This window comes from Dioscorea cayenensis, chromosome 4 (assembly GCF_009730915.1).
Source record: "Dioscorea cayenensis subsp. rotundata cultivar TDr96_F1 chromosome 4, TDr96_F1_v2_PseudoChromosome.rev07_lg8_w22 25.fasta, whole genome shotgun sequence".
Lineage (NCBI taxonomy): Eukaryota > Viridiplantae > Streptophyta > Magnoliopsida > Dioscoreales > Dioscoreaceae > Dioscorea > Dioscorea cayenensis.
Window position 1 is genome coordinate 7056892 of NC_052474.1, and position 15260 is coordinate 7072151.

Here is a 15260-nt window from a genome sequence, read left to right on the forward strand (position 1 = left end):
GATCACATCAAAAGAGGTGTATGCCCAGATCGAACGGTCAATATGGGCCCACTATTCGCGGTAGTAGTATCTATAATAATGTCCGTTTTTATAAATTTATATCGCCTATATATATTATTTTTCTTATTACAATATCACAAAAACTTAGAACGAGGACGAGAAGGAGAAGCGCCCGCGATTCCTCTCTTGCTCTCTCGCTTGCTTTCTCTCCTTCTCTCTCTGTGCGTGTGTGTGTCTCTCTCTCTTTTCGCTTCTCTTTTGGGACGCTGGTGATCGCTGCTGCTTCGATTGGAAGCCATTGATCGGTTGGAGAATCGAGTTTGGATCGCTAGCGGACTGCCGATCGGGATCGGTGTGATTTCACCGGAGGTTTTTTTTTTCTTGAAAATTTTGAGCGGAGAGGGAATGTTTTTGTGCTGATTTTGTTGACGATATGAGAAGGGCAAGAGATGAGGATTGCGTGAATTCGCAGCTCAAGCGACCTAACTCGTCCCCGTGAGTTTGTTGTTATTCGTTTTATTGTGTATGTATAAATTTTCTTTTTTTTTGAAATTCGGATTGTGTTTTGTTATGCAGTGTTTGATTTGATATTGAGGCTGTGTTTAGATTTTTGATTTATTGTTGTTTGTTGATGTTTGTTGATGATATGAAAGGGGTTGGTATGTAGAAAGTGTGCTTATTGTTTTGTGTCTGAATTCGTGACATTGCGGTGCTGTTATATTGTTTCCTATTTTCATGTTCTCTTGGTTTTCTTTGAGGTGATCTTTTCTTGAATCGGTTCGTCAGTTGATGGTCAATGGAAGAATTGATTTATTTCTATGGGTTAATTTTATGGGATTTTTGTGTTGATCTGGTTGAATTTTATTTGATTTTTTTTTTCTTTCATGGTATTCTGTGAAGGTCTAGGCAGATAAATATGGCTAACGAAGCTAGTACCAATGATTCCGGTAGGTTGACTACCAGTGATGCTTTGGCCTATTTGAAGTCTGTGAAGGATATATTTCATGATAAGAAGGAGAAGTATGATGAATTTCTTGAAGTCATGAAGGATTTCAAAAGCAAAAGGTCTTTGTCTGCTGAATCTGCTTTTCCATTCTCTCTTTCCAAGTATCATCATATCAAAGTCCTTGTCTTTGCTTGTATTCTTTGATTTGGTGTAACATTAGTTTCTGTGTTTTGTTTGATAATCTACCTTCTGCAGGATTGACACAGCTGGTGTTATTGAGAGGGTGAAAGTGTTGTTTAATGGATACCGTCATTTGATACTTGGTTTCAACACCTTCCTGCCCAAAGGGTATGAAATCAAGCTTACGACAGAAGTCAAGAAGCCCATTGACTTCCGAGAGGCAATAGTTTTTGTAAATAAAATAAAGGTGATGCTTTGTAACTGGAAAAGTTATTCTTCTCCATCGCTTCTTAACTTCAGTGAGTTTATTTTAACATGCATCTTCTCTACTGCAGAACCGTTTCCAGAACGAGGATAATGTGTACAAGACATTCTTGGGCATTCTAAATATGTATCGAAAAGAACGGAAAACCATTCGTGAAGTTTACAGCGAGGTATTCTTGTCTAGTTCAATTTCAAACTGCTTCCTGTTTTTAATGCCGTCGAGATATTAATGATCTTTGTTTTATTCCTGAAGGTAGCAGATCTATTTGGAGAACATCCTGATTTGCTCAACGAGTTCACACACTTTTTACCCGATACCTCTGCTGTGGCAACTGCTCAACATGGCTCTTCCGCTAGAACCTTGCTTCATGGGTTTAAGTTCAATTCCCCGGTTCAGGTAGATTTGGAGTTTAATTTGTGTCTTAGGTTTTCCGATTTTGTCTTCATGCTCAGTTGGCTACGTGGTGTATTTTTCCAATTTACGTGGACCACGTCACGTCATTCATGCAAACAAATTAGGTTTTGAGTTTCTATGAAATGAGGATTTATTTTTTCGGAATGACTAAAATGAATATTCTTCTGCCTATGATCTTGATTTTGTTAACAAGAACTTTATTTTTTCCTTAATAGTTTAGATCATCAAGCTTTTATACTTTCTTCAGGCAATCTGTTATATAATGGTTCATTTTTAGCTGAACTATTGCTTTGTGTTCTTAGAAGGAAGGAACCTACAACTCACACACTGATCATGAGCTCAGTGTTGATCATTTGGATGTAGAGCGTGATAAGAAAAAAAGGCGACATGAAAGAGAAAAGGATAGGAGGGACCGTGAGCGGGACGAGAAAGATATGGAACATGATTTTAAGGATCTGGACAATGTACAACGTAGACTAAAACCTTCTCGAAGGGTTGATGATGCTATGACTGAGCATTTGCATGAGGTTGGGGAAGGCGCTGAGAACTTTGCGACATTTAGCATTTCAACTTCTTCCTATGACGATAAAAATGCCTTGAAGAGTGAGTATTTTCATGCTATTGTTTATGGCAACATGTATATGCACGGGTCTATATCATTTGCTCCCATGCTTAATGTGGCCTTGAGAAACACATACTATCCGGATTAGCTCTTCTACTTTTATTTTAGAATTGCCTTAGTTTTAATTTGAACCAGAATTTTGGCCAATTATGGAATTTTATGACATTCCTTGATTGGGAAGCTGTTAGGTAAACTTTCATGGAGGATTTTTTTTCTTTAGTTTCAATCAGCGTAGAGGATTTAGTGCACAAAAATGTTAGATATTGAGCCACTGCTCATCTGTATTGTGCATTTTTGATTTTATGCTCTGGTGACCTAAAGGAAGATTTGAGTTGAAGCATTATTGAAGATTCATAGTTATACTTGATGATTTGTTTAACAAATTGGAATGCTTAGTTGTAGTAAATAAGAGGCACCAAGTATTAAAATGTGACTCCTTTCGTGTATTTAAATATTTGTTTCCATATATTATTTAAGTGTTCTCAATTCTTAACTCAGTATACTTGTTCCAAACTTATACTTGAATATTCTCAGTCTCTTTTGGTTATGTGTGGTAAAGCTTAGATAAAGGTCTTTTGTTAAATGTTGAGGATTTTGATTGGTCCATGCCAAGCCCTGTACCAACAACCAAATATATAGAAAATGCAGTTTTTCTATGTGATGTGTCATCTATACTTTCTTGATTTCTATGCTTGAAGCTGATCGCAATCCTTTGAAAAGGCTCATCTGCACATCTAACTTGTGTTGATTGCTTTTTGGTTTTAAAATATTACAATTTGAGTATGTCAACGAAGTCTACACATGTATTCATCAATTATTAGACTGGTTGATATGTGATTATCTTACTACTCTTCTTCAAAGTTAGGCTTGAGTGTTTCTGGTCAAGTGCTAAAATAATGTACAGTAGGTGACTTTTTTGGTTGGTTTTCATCTTTCATTTTGTTATTTTTGGTCATCAACCATCAAGCTTAGCAATCTATGTAAGTTTTTCCATTACTTTAAAACTTTTGAGCAAGAGTAGCCTAAAATTTTCTTTTTCTTTTCCTCTTTTTTTAGTCTACAATTTGTTCATGCTAATGGACTATGAACTGATGTGCATTAATTTCCGGTGTAACTTTCCCTTTTGAAAATGCTTCCAAATGCTGCATCCTTCATGTACTATCTAGTTTTGGTTCCCCTTACATTATGTTGAAATTGTTTTCTATTCATGGCAGGTGTTTACCCACAGGAAGTTAGTTACTTTGAGAAGGTCAAGGAAAAGTTGCATCCTGCTGCATATAACGAGTTTCTGAAATGCATTTATATCTACAACCAAGAAATAATAAGTCAAACAGAACTAAAAAGATTGGTATGCCTTTAATATGCTCTTTTATTGGTGGTGTGTTGTTGGTTTTTGAAACTTTTGTGATGTAATTTTTACCTGATTACTGAATGTAATCACTATGTCAACTCTTATTATGGCTTATTAACTTGTTTCCAATATCTCATATTTGATAAATATATTCCAAGTTGGTGCTGCTATGTAAGGATTGTATGTTATCCTTGGTTTATGCCTTTTCAGAACTCAAATGGAGTCTTTCCATGTGCTTATGTTCAAACTTGCTAGAATAAAATTGTACTTTCTCCTTTGGAAATCAAACCAATTGCCTGTTGGAACTGCTTTTTGTGCATTTGGAGGAGAAATATCCTATAAAGATCATCTTTTCTCAGAGCAATGCACCATAATGACATATAAAGTGGGTCTTATCTTTCTGGATTCTAGGTTGTCACAGACAACTTCTTTAATGTATAAAATTTCACCTCATCCTTACTTATGATACCATTTCGTAATAGTTTGACCGATTACCTCTCCGTCACTGTTTGACTGTATTTGACTTTATTGATGGATGTAATTACTGAATTGATATTTTATCATCTTTTCTTTGGTTCCATACTATCCAATATAACTTCTATTATTTATAAAGACTTGTGAATATGCATGTAACAACATTAAGTTAATATTGAGTTTCGGTATATTATGGGCGATGTAATATTGGCAAATAGACATGGGAAGTGATGAATTTTGTAAGGAGAAGTTTGCCCTATTTTATTGTGTTGTCGTATATATCTTTGTTGGGTTTCTTGTCAAAATCTTCCCATCCAATTTCTTCTAGTACAATCTCAGACTGGCTTCTTTGTTTTTTGGGTCTATAAGGTGTAGTTGCTTTGGACTATGGGATTACTGGAATAATACAGGTTTCTTTTTTTTTTGGACACTTGCTTTATAAAATCGTTTCTAAGTTATTCTTGATGGTTTTGGCTTAAGCCATGTCTCTTTGGAATTTTTTTGTGAAATTGAAATTTCTTTTTTTCTTTTCTGGTGTCTGCATAACTAGTGTGTCATCAATATACAGTTTCATTGAGTATATGCTGTGTTCTTCATGCCTCTTTTGTTTGAATACCTTGTATAGGAGTCATATTCTTTTTTTAGTTGCTTTCAGTGTATATTCATGCTTCATGTGTAACACTATTGCACCTGTTTTTCAGTTGCAAGATCTCATCACAGAATACCCAGACCTTATGGATGGCTTGGACAAAATCTTTACCAGTCCAGGGAATGTAGGTAAGAAATTATAATACTCGTGAAATCTGCAAGCTTTATCATCTTCATTTTGATAAAAGTAGTTTTCTTTGGACTATTCTTTCTGAGTGGCACTTTCTCTGCAGATGGATTTGTTACTGGTGTAATCAATAAAAGTATGTACTTCTTTTCTTGTTTCCACAGCTTTCATCTTGTTTTATACATTAGAAACAAGCTCAATTATCTTTTTGAACAAAATTCTGTTGGGAAGTTTATAATGCAACTTTTCTGCTACCTCTGGAATATACTCACATATGTTCTTTGAATTGACAGAGTCCTTGTGGAATGAAGGACATAAAGGCAGACCATTTAAGCTAGAGGAGAGAGATAGGGCAAGGTTGTGTGATAAAGATGAGATGTTGAAAGAAAGAGACCATGAACGGGAAAGGGAGAGGGACAGAGAAAGGGAGAGAACTGATAAAGGCGTTTCATGTATCTCCAAAGATGTGGCTGCTCACCGAAACAGTCTGCCTATAAACAAGGAAAAGTATAATTGGAACAAACCAATTTCAGAGCTTGATCTCTCAAACTGCCAACGATGCACCCCTAGTTACCGGTTACTTCCAAAGAATGTAATTATTGTCCTATTTCTGCAGTCTATGTTTGGTCAGCGTGCACAATTTAAATTTCCACCTTTTGATTATCTCTGGTTTCTATTTCCCTGTAGTATCCATTACCTGCTGCAAGTTACAGAACTGAGCTTGGCACCTCTGTACTGAATGATCTCTGGGTGTCAGTGACTTCGGGGAGCGAGGATTATTCCTTCAAGCACATGCGCAAAAACCAATTTGAGGAAAGCTTGTTTAGATGTGAAGATGATAGGTACATTCTTCGTCATTTGTAACAATTGGAAGTCACTTCTTTCCAATTCTTGAGTGCTGTTATTCTTCTTTAATTTCTTGTGTATGTTTTCCTTGTTACAGGATAATAGTTAGATTACCTTGCAACATTTCTGTTGTCTTTATATGTACATGCTGTAGCATCTGCAGGTTCTGGTATTGTGAATAAATAAGACTGAAGCTAATGTGTTCAATGTTCTTATTAGGTTTGAACTGGATATGCTTCTGGAGTCAGCGAATGCTGCTATTAAACGAGTGGAAGAGTTGGTAGAAAAGATGCAGGATGACACATTTAAAATGGAAAACCTGAGTCACATTGAAGACTACTTCACTCGTAAGCAGGGCTATACAGCACTGCACATTATATATGTACATATATATATATATATTTGACCTATGACTTACGTTTCTTTGTGTTTTGTGAAACAAGCTTTGAACTTGAGATGCATTGAACGGCTATATGGTGATCATGGGTTGGATGTGATGGACATTATGCGCAAGAATCCCGTTGTTGCTTTCCCTGTCATCTTAAGTCGTTTGAAGCAGAAACAAGAGGAGTGGTCACGGAGTCGTTCTGATTTTAATAAGGTCTGGGCTGAAATTTATGCCAGGAACTATCAGAAGTCACTTGATCATCGTAGTTTCTACTTCAAGCAACATGACACAAAGAGCTTAAGTGCAAAATGTAAGGCTAGAAAATGACTCTTTTTGCATTTAGCCACTTGACAATTTGGTGTTTGTTGATTTCTTATGCCCTGCCATCTTTTATTTTGTTCTATAGAAGGTAAATTTGTCATGCAGCTGAAGCATTCGTTTCAAATCTATTATAAGTTTTTATGAGTGTTGGATTGGGTAAAGGGTCACTATTCTGGCTAAAAATTGGTGCAAATTGTTTACTTAGAATATTATTTTTTTTTATTAGGTAAAATTTTTACAGTTTTATCTGATAAGTTTCTTTCTTTTTTTTGCCTGCATTCTATGATACGTTATCCTCTCCTACAAGATTATAGAATTATCTAGTGCTTTTCCTTGTAATAATCAATGTGTTCTGCATCAGTTTATTTCACCATATGTCCCTAGACATTTTGGGTTTGAATCTCTTTCTTAATGTCCCAACTGTCAAAGCTTCTGCAACATTCTTCTTTGAATTATTAGAATTTTCAATTTAATTTGTCAACATCATCATTGAAGAATTGTGTAGATAAGGAAATTTATTTTTATGAAGGTATTTTATTTAGATGAAAAATGCATATACCAAAAGATTTTCAGTTTCTTTATGGTTTTCTAATTGTCAATGTCTATAATGCAGCTCTGTTGACTGAAATCAAAGAAATTAATGAGAGGAAGCTGAAGGAGGATAATGTGCTTCTCGCAATTGCTGCTGGGAATCAGCTTCCTATCTTCCCAAATATGCAGTTTGAATATTCAGATTCAGATGTTCATGAGGATCTGTATAAAATAGTGAAATATTCTTGTGGAGAAGTTTGTACTTCTGACCAATTTGACAAAGTGATGAGGATCTGGACAAATTTTGTGGAGCCATTTTTGGGTGTTCCTCCCCGAGTTCAAGGTACTGAGGATGCTGTAGATGTGGTAAGGTCTAAGGGTTCTGCTGTAAAAAGTAATTCAGCAAGCACAAGGGAAAATAAAGGGTGTGGTAGTGATGATGCTGTTGGCAACACCAAGCAATTAAAACCTATTAGGCATGCTGATGCAAACAGTCTGGGAGAACACGGAGATCTTCAGAAGACTATATTGGTGGATAGTGTTAGAACAACTGGTGGACCTGCCTTTCATGATGTTCATTGCGTTGTTGTTGGAGATGATAATCCTTGCAGTTCTCCATGCAATGGAAAAGTGCAAGGTGCTGCTGTGGCTGATGGAACACCTCTATTCAGCAGACAAGCTTCTGCAGGTCAGCTGATGGATGATGCTTCCATAACTGCTAGAGCTGAAGAAATCCAAGTCAGAGCCAGCCATGATATCGCATCAGGTGTGTTTTTTGTTTGGGTTGCTTTTATTTTGATTACTATTTTTCTTGAGGGTTTTGCTACTTGGGTATATCAGATTTGTTCTTCTACCCCAATCTTCTTGCAAATTAATGTCTTCGACGGTTCTACCTTGAATAAATATTAAGATTTAAGAGTTCTGATATCTGATTTTTGCTACAGCAGGTTATGTTGGTCATCAGCATTATAAGGTTAAACTGCTGTGTAGGTGTATAGGAATGGGTTAATGGAGTCATAAATTATATAATTTCTCACTTGTTTGTCTCATGAGTTCTTTTGTTTTAAAAAAATTGTGATTGTTTTATGTTCTTTCTGAAAGGGCCTGGCTTAACACCTGCAAGGTCTGGTCAAGCTGATATGGACAAGATTGTTGAACCACAGATAAATCATGAGTTTCTTCCTTCAAAGGTACACTATGAATTATATATTGGTTCTCTTTGACACTTGCATGTATTTCATACTATAGATTTGTTATACAAAGTTGCGTCTTGGTTTTCTGCAAAAGATATATTTTCCTATATATATATATATATTTAACAAATGATTTTAAACTACCATGAATAGCATTACCAGGATATTGGTATGAGTATTGAGTATTCATGTGGTATGCACATGCATCCCATGTAAGCACTTATATCTGGAGGGGCTTCAAATTTGTTCAAATAATCATGGATTGCAGTGAACATTTTTAGGTATTGGTAATGATTATTATGCTTGATAATACTTTAAGCATATTTTGTAAGTATTATTATTATTATTATTATTATTATTAGAAATTACCTTGGCTGCATTGGAAGACTATGTGATGGTCATCATTATTTCGGACCAATAACATGATAAGTGAAATACCTACCTATCATTTGCTTAATTCTTCTGAAATCATGTTTATCTCTTAGACATTTTTAAACATTATAATGTCAGGGAGGTGAAAATTTGAGATCAATTGTGTTTAGTAATGATGGTTGTCCAAGTGAAAATAACAAAGTCCACAAGCATCGTGATTCTTCTTCCCCCGGTAACCAGAAAATCGAAAGAGAAGAAGGTGAGTTATCACCTAATGGAGATTTTGAAGAGGACAACTTTGTGGTTTTCGATGATCAGGTGCCTGCAGTGAAGGATAATAACAGCAGTGTACAATGTCAAGAAAAAACTGGTGCAGTGGCATGTTCCAGTATGGCAGCAGGAGATAATGATGCTGATGCTGATGATGAGGGTGAGGAAAGTGCTCACAGGACCACAGAAGATAGTGAGAATGCTTCTGAGGCTGGTGAGGATGCTTCAGGCAGTGAGTCTGTTGATGGTGAGGAGTGCTCTCATGAAGATAATGAAGAAGAAGATGTGGGCCATGATGATCCAGATGGTAAACCTGAAAGTGAAGGTGAGGCTGAAGGAACACCTGATGCACTTGATGCTGATGTTGGGGGGACTTCAGAACGTTTCCTTCCGACAGTGAAACCTCTTGCAAAATATGTGCATGAAGCATTCAAGGACAGTGATGATAAATGTTTGCGGTGTTTTTATGGCAATGATTCATTTTACTTACTTTTTAGGCTTCATCAGGTTAGACGAATAATTTCTATTGAGTTTGATTTACATCAGCTATCATATTTTCAATCATCAATTTTGCAATTCTTTTGCAGACTTTATATGAGAGGATTCTTTCTGCAAAAATGAATTCATCAAATGCGGAAAGAAAATGGAAAACCATGAAGGATACGAGTTCACCTGATTTATATGCAAAGTAGTGCTTTTCATCTTTATGCTTTCTAAACAATTTTGAAGTTAGTGACTCTCATGCAAGTTTGCCCTTTTTCTTGATGATGCAGATTTATGGGTGCATTGTATAATCTACTTGACGGTTCTGCTGATAATACGAAGTTTGAAGATGACTGTCGTTCTTTAATTGGAACTCAGTCCTATGTTCTCTTCACACTGGATAAATTGATATATAAAATCGTGAAACAGGTACTTTCCGTAGTTTCCACTTTTAAATCTAGTCCTTTGTTCTTATCCTCTTAAAAGCAATTGTGTGTCTGTTCTTATCTTTGCTTTTTCAGCTTCAAGCTGTGGCATCAGATGATGTAGAAAACAGGCTTCTCCAGCTCTATGCTTATGAAAAATCACGGGGACGTGGAAAGTTTGTGGATGTGATTTATCATGAAAATGCACGTCTCCTTCTTCATGACGAAAGCATATATCGGTTTGAATTTGTAGGTTCTGATGACTCTTTTTTGGGAGTTTGATTTCTTTTCCTAATCATGACATCATAATTCCTGAATGAAAAAGTAGTTGAGATATGATAGATATTTTCTATTTAATGACTCCACTGTTGAGCATAAAGTGATAAAACCTCGATGAAAAAAGGCTGAGATTAAGGATCTCTGGGAAAGTAAGCCCTGTGATCTTTGACATAATTGAATTCTATGTCCTGTTACAACAGTAAATTAGGTCCCTTTCTTCAACTTCTATTTTTTTTTAGAAACGCTAAATATTTTCTATCTGGGTATTGCATTCTCCAACCTGATCCTGCAGCATTTTGTTATACACATGTTTAACTGTCACTTATGGAAAACATCTGTAGTATGACTATGAAAATTTCATTTAAACACCTGCAGGAAAGGATACAATTATGCACCCTTACTGAAGGAAAATTAACTGATAGATTCTTCAGGAACTGCTATTTAATTGTGCAAATTGATTTGATGTTCAATATAGCTTCCAAGCCATATTATAATCTTCTCAACCCTTGTGTTTTAATTTCATTTTGTAGTCTTCAGACCCAGCCCGGCTCTCCATTCAGTTGATGGATTATGGAAATGGAAAGCCTGAAGTGATATCTGTCTCTATAGATCCCAACTTTGCAGCATACCTCCATAATGACTTTCTGTCTAGAGAGCCTGATTGGAAGAGGGGCTGTATTTTCATGGGAAGGTATTTAACAGTGACTGATTTCTACCATATGTTTTCGAGGAGTTTTACGTTCAGCTGTGCTATTTTGTGCAGAAATAAGCGCAAGCTTGGGGATAGTGATGATTATTCTGTTTACTGCAAGGCCATGGATGGTGTCCAAGTTGTTAATGGCCTGGAGTGCAAGATGTCTTGCAATTCCTCTAAGGTATTCGGGGGTTCCAGATTTTGAAATCTTTATATTGTGTTAAAACCACTTGTCTCTATGCATGCAATTTATTTATTTCTATATTATTCTTGCTGTACTTTTGTATATTGCATGACTATAATGTATATGCATTACAGGTACGTTATGTTCTTGACACAGAGGATCTCTTTGTCCGTGCTCGAAAGAAAAGAAGATTATCTGATGTCGGCAGAGCATCATGTCCTGGTCAGGCACAATATTTAAACAAGAATACATTGAGAATGCAGCGTTACCATCACAAGTTTTTAACATGACTTTTTCCAAAGACAAGGTAAATTTGCTCTCTTGTCATTTATTTGGTTTGCAATTAACGGAATTTTTGCCATGTGCCAATTACTAATAGCTGCCTTGTATGGATACTTACATCTGGTTAGGATTCACATCTGACTGTTGATCATGAGACCAATGGATATGAGTGGATAATTTAATAACTGGGTTATCATTCGAAGAAGACATGATAGGCTGATTTTTCAATTAATAGTTTTCAATTTTACGGCATATGTAAATACATAATCACTGTCACTCCCCATTCCAAACACAAGAGGGCGGAGCACCACTTACATCTCAGCTTTCTGTACAGGAGCACTTTATGAAATATAACCACAGGCTAACTGCCAGTACTGGTTAAAATTTTCTAACAAAGGGCTCTTCTGTCTCTTGTAATACAATTAACAGAGAGGCATGTGTGTCATGAATGGTTAACTATAACATTCTTAGTATTATTATATGGCTAAAGTTGGGGCTAATTGGTTCTTTGAAGTGACTCCATGTGCAACTTTAGACCTTGGACATGAAAGATATGTCTCAATTCAATTATTTCACGGGAAAAGGAAGGCTTCATGTGGAAAACTTGAACCTAATGCTTTCCTTGCCTTGAAGGCTTAAATCATCATTTAATCCACCCACTGTTCTTTCTCTGACACGCTTGAAGAAAATGCTCCAATAAATTTCCTTTTTCTTGGTTGTATTTAAATAGAATCTGGAACAACTTTCACTGTATTAATCTTAGCCTTGGTTGTATTTTAAAAATTTCTGCATTTACTAAGTTTCTTTGCAAATATTCTCTTATGGTAAAACCAATCTTTAGGAGATTCATGTCATGTACACTTTTAGATAGCATGACAAAATCGAGATATTATTGGATCTTTGTTAAATAAATGCTCCCTATGAATGGAGTTGCGTGAAAACTCACCTCTTTGTTTGCCATATAGCTATTGAACCGCCAAACTGGCAAAGCATAATTCCATCACTTCACGTTCAGTCTTTGCATCCTGATTGGGATTTTATTTCATCCTAATCTAATATTATCATTAAAATACTATGAAACCTGGTTTGTGAGTTATCTCTTGACCCAGTTTTCTTGTATAATTTCTATATCTTCAATTGCATATTAATGAGATTAAGATTGTTGCTGTCGGTTGCTCGCCTCTGTTATTGTTCTTTTGACAAGGGCTAAACTCTGATATGTGGCTAATTTATCAAGGCAGTGTAGATGCGATGACCCGAGGATGCTATTGTGACTCCGATCGATCAATCGTTTTGAGAGCTCGTTCTCCGTTTGGAGGGCCCTCCCATTTGTTTTGCGAAGCAAATACAGTTCTTTCAGTCCACCTCTCTTTGACATGTTAGCAGCTTGCAGTTTCAATAGTTTCAATAGAACATATATATACTCAACATCAGGCCAGAGTCTTGTTGATCTTCTGTCATAGATGATGTATATATATATATATATATAATGAAGAACTTGTGGTCTTTTTAATCTCATTATATTCCAATTGTGCCGTTGTTTTACTTATAAGGATGTTGGGAAATTTTTTTTTTAATGAACTTTTTCAGTTTAATCTTCATTTTCATATTTTCTGATGTCTGAGTTGATATATAATTAATGAATGCAGATCTGTGTGTGAACAGGACAACAATGATACTACTTCAATACCAGATTTTTATTTCTATTAAAATTATTATTTATTTATTTTTTTCATTCAACAACACCACACTGAGTTCAGATCATAATGATCATCCCTTCCAAACATCACATAAAAGGAAATAAACATCAAATTAAAGGTTCAAGCCCTAAACATTATTTAAGTTGGAGCTGTCTCACTCAATTTCCTCCAGCTTTTTCACTTCTTCTTGGCTGATGATTTTCCACCCTTAGCCTGATTGCACCCACCATCATTAGTAATCAGAGTTAGCAGGGAAAATAAATAAATTAATTAAAAAAAAACATTTATTTTGAAATTACTTATTATTATTATTATAATTTGAGGGAGGTGAGTAATTAAGTAAATCTTGATCTCTTTATTTTATAAAAAAAAAAAATATTTGAATTTATTTTGAATTTTCAAGAATTTAAACACTCCCTACAAATTAAATAAATAAAATAAAATAAAATAAACCTTCTTAGATTCAGAAGCCTTGGATTCAGTCTTCTTGGGAGCCTGCTTAGATGCTGAAGGGGCCTTAACATCAGCTCCCTTGGTACTACTATCAGAGATCCCAACTGGTCTAGTGGCCTTCATTGATGCCATCTCTCTAAACAAAAAAGCTTTTAAATAAAGTTTCAAGTTCTTGTGCTTTACTTGCTTTGATGAATTTCATTATGCATGCATTTAGTATTTATAGCACTAGAAATGCATACAAATCCCCATTGCAATCATGAGAATCAGAACCCTAATCAAATTGCCAAAAAGAGATCGAATATAATATATAGTTTCCATAGCATTAGATGCTTAATTATTTTTCATGCCTTCATTTTTTTCCAAATGGAATATGGTTTGTGGTGTATTATTATGGAGTATATACTTTTTATTTTTTCCATATGTCAACAATTCCACTCATGAAAAAGACTATTAGAGATAATATAAAAATTCATATTAACTGGATTTAATTAATCACAGAACCTGAATTATTATTGGGATCACTAATGTCAATATCCCTTTGTTATGGTGCAAATAATATTATCAACTTGTAAAAATTATATTACCTTTAATATGATATTATAAAAAAAAAAATTAGATTAGATTTGATTTAGATTGATTAGAGTCTTTGTAAAAATCTAGGGTGAAACACATGTGCCATGTGAAAACACTAAAAAGGGACAGAGGAATCAGGAGAATATCATCTCAATTTTATAAATTGAATGCTAATAATTTTTTGTGTTTGTATATATAAACATCTACAATATTCCAATAGTAAAGTTAGTCTCATAAAATTTGGCGGTCATATAAGCCATAAAAAATTGAGACTTATAAGAAAAAAATTATCTTTACAAGAAGAGTTGGTATTTTATTTCTCTCTCAATTCAAAAATTGAGAGTTAGAATATCGGGTTTCTTCATATTTTTTAAAAATAGTTTTTTGTTCTTTAATTGAGGTTAGAAGCCTCCTTATTTTTTATTTTTTAAAAATTAGGAGCCTCGTAATTATAACAAAGGTAATTTTGTTTTTTTAAACTGTGCTGTAACTTGGTAAAAAAAAATTCTGTCCTAAATTTTTTGGACCATATTTTTTTGGGCATAAAAAGAATTTATGAAGTGATATTATATTTAATTATATTTTTGTGTTGTATTATTTATTTATTTATTTTATTGCGGTTCAAAATTTCTTGTGTTAAATAAATAGATGTTGAGACAAAGATTGTGTGGGCCACGCTTGGTAATATTGGGAAATGGGAATCAACTGATGAAGGACGATAGGTGACTAATTTTTGGTAAAAATTTTAGAAAAATTGATTAAAGTAATTTCACTCTTTATATCTTCTTTTCCTTTCCCACGGTCCCACCCTTTGTACTTGTATCAATCTCTTCTCCCCCCCCAAAGTTTAAATTATGGAAAACAATCTCACTTAAAATTTAAATTCTCTCATCCTTTTATTTTCAAAATATGAATACGTTGACAATTTAATTCAAGAGTATTAATTTAAATGTGACTTGCTAGAATTTGATTATGATTATAAATTTATAATGTTAACACTAATGTGACTATGATCAAATTCCAATTAGAATATGAATCCAAATAAAATTTTGAAGAATGGTTTAGAATAAACATATTTCTTATATGATTTTTTTATTATTTTAAATTTACATTATTTACACAATAATTTTTATATTTTAAAAGTATAGTACTTATGTACAATTATCATATTAATAACCCTAACAAAGATATTTAAGCAAATAGAAATTTAAAGATTCAAAACTCTTATTTTAACAA

General features: G+C 34.4%; 1 protein-coding gene and 1 long non-coding RNA gene across 7 annotated transcripts; one reads left to right on the plus strand and one right to left on the minus strand.

The window, feature by feature from the left end:
• The first annotated feature begins 144 nt into the window (after positions 1-144).
• LOC120257904 (paired amphipathic helix protein Sin3-like 4) lies at positions 145-12800 on the plus strand. 6 transcript variants are annotated; one of them, XM_039265204.1, is made up of 23 exons: positions 145-523; positions 901-1065; positions 1202-1373; positions 1462-1560; positions 1644-1787; positions 2108-2408; positions 3642-3775; positions 4954-5029; positions 5134-5163; positions 5321-5619; positions 5715-5869; positions 6093-6220; positions 6317-6571; positions 7196-7879; positions 8215-8303; positions 8817-9455; positions 9536-9636; positions 9722-9860; positions 9953-10105; positions 10666-10826; positions 10899-11010; positions 11148-11320; positions 12533-12800. In XM_039265204.1, exons 2-22 carry the CDS (start codon positions 917-919, stop codon positions 11301-11303), a joined length of 4176 nt encoding a protein of 1391 aa, XP_039121138.1. In that variant the 5' UTR covers positions 145-523; positions 901-916; the 3' UTR covers positions 11304-11320; positions 12533-12800. The 6 variants fall into 6 exon arrangements, with proteins under 6 accessions (XP_039121138.1, XP_039121133.1, XP_039121134.1 ...); XM_039265199.1 differs by having other exon boundaries at positions 145-495; XM_039265200.1 differs by having other exon boundaries at positions 145-495; positions 12537-12800.
• Positions 12801-12971: 171 nt separating this feature from the next.
• LOC120259256 lies at positions 12972-13639 on the minus strand. The gene is made up of 2 exons (XR_005536085.1): positions 13449-13639; positions 12972-13208 (listed from the first exon to the last, which is right to left on the minus strand). It is a non-coding gene; the product is annotated as an uncharacterized LOC120259256 (long non-coding RNA).
• Positions 13640-15260: the final 1621 nt, after the last annotated feature.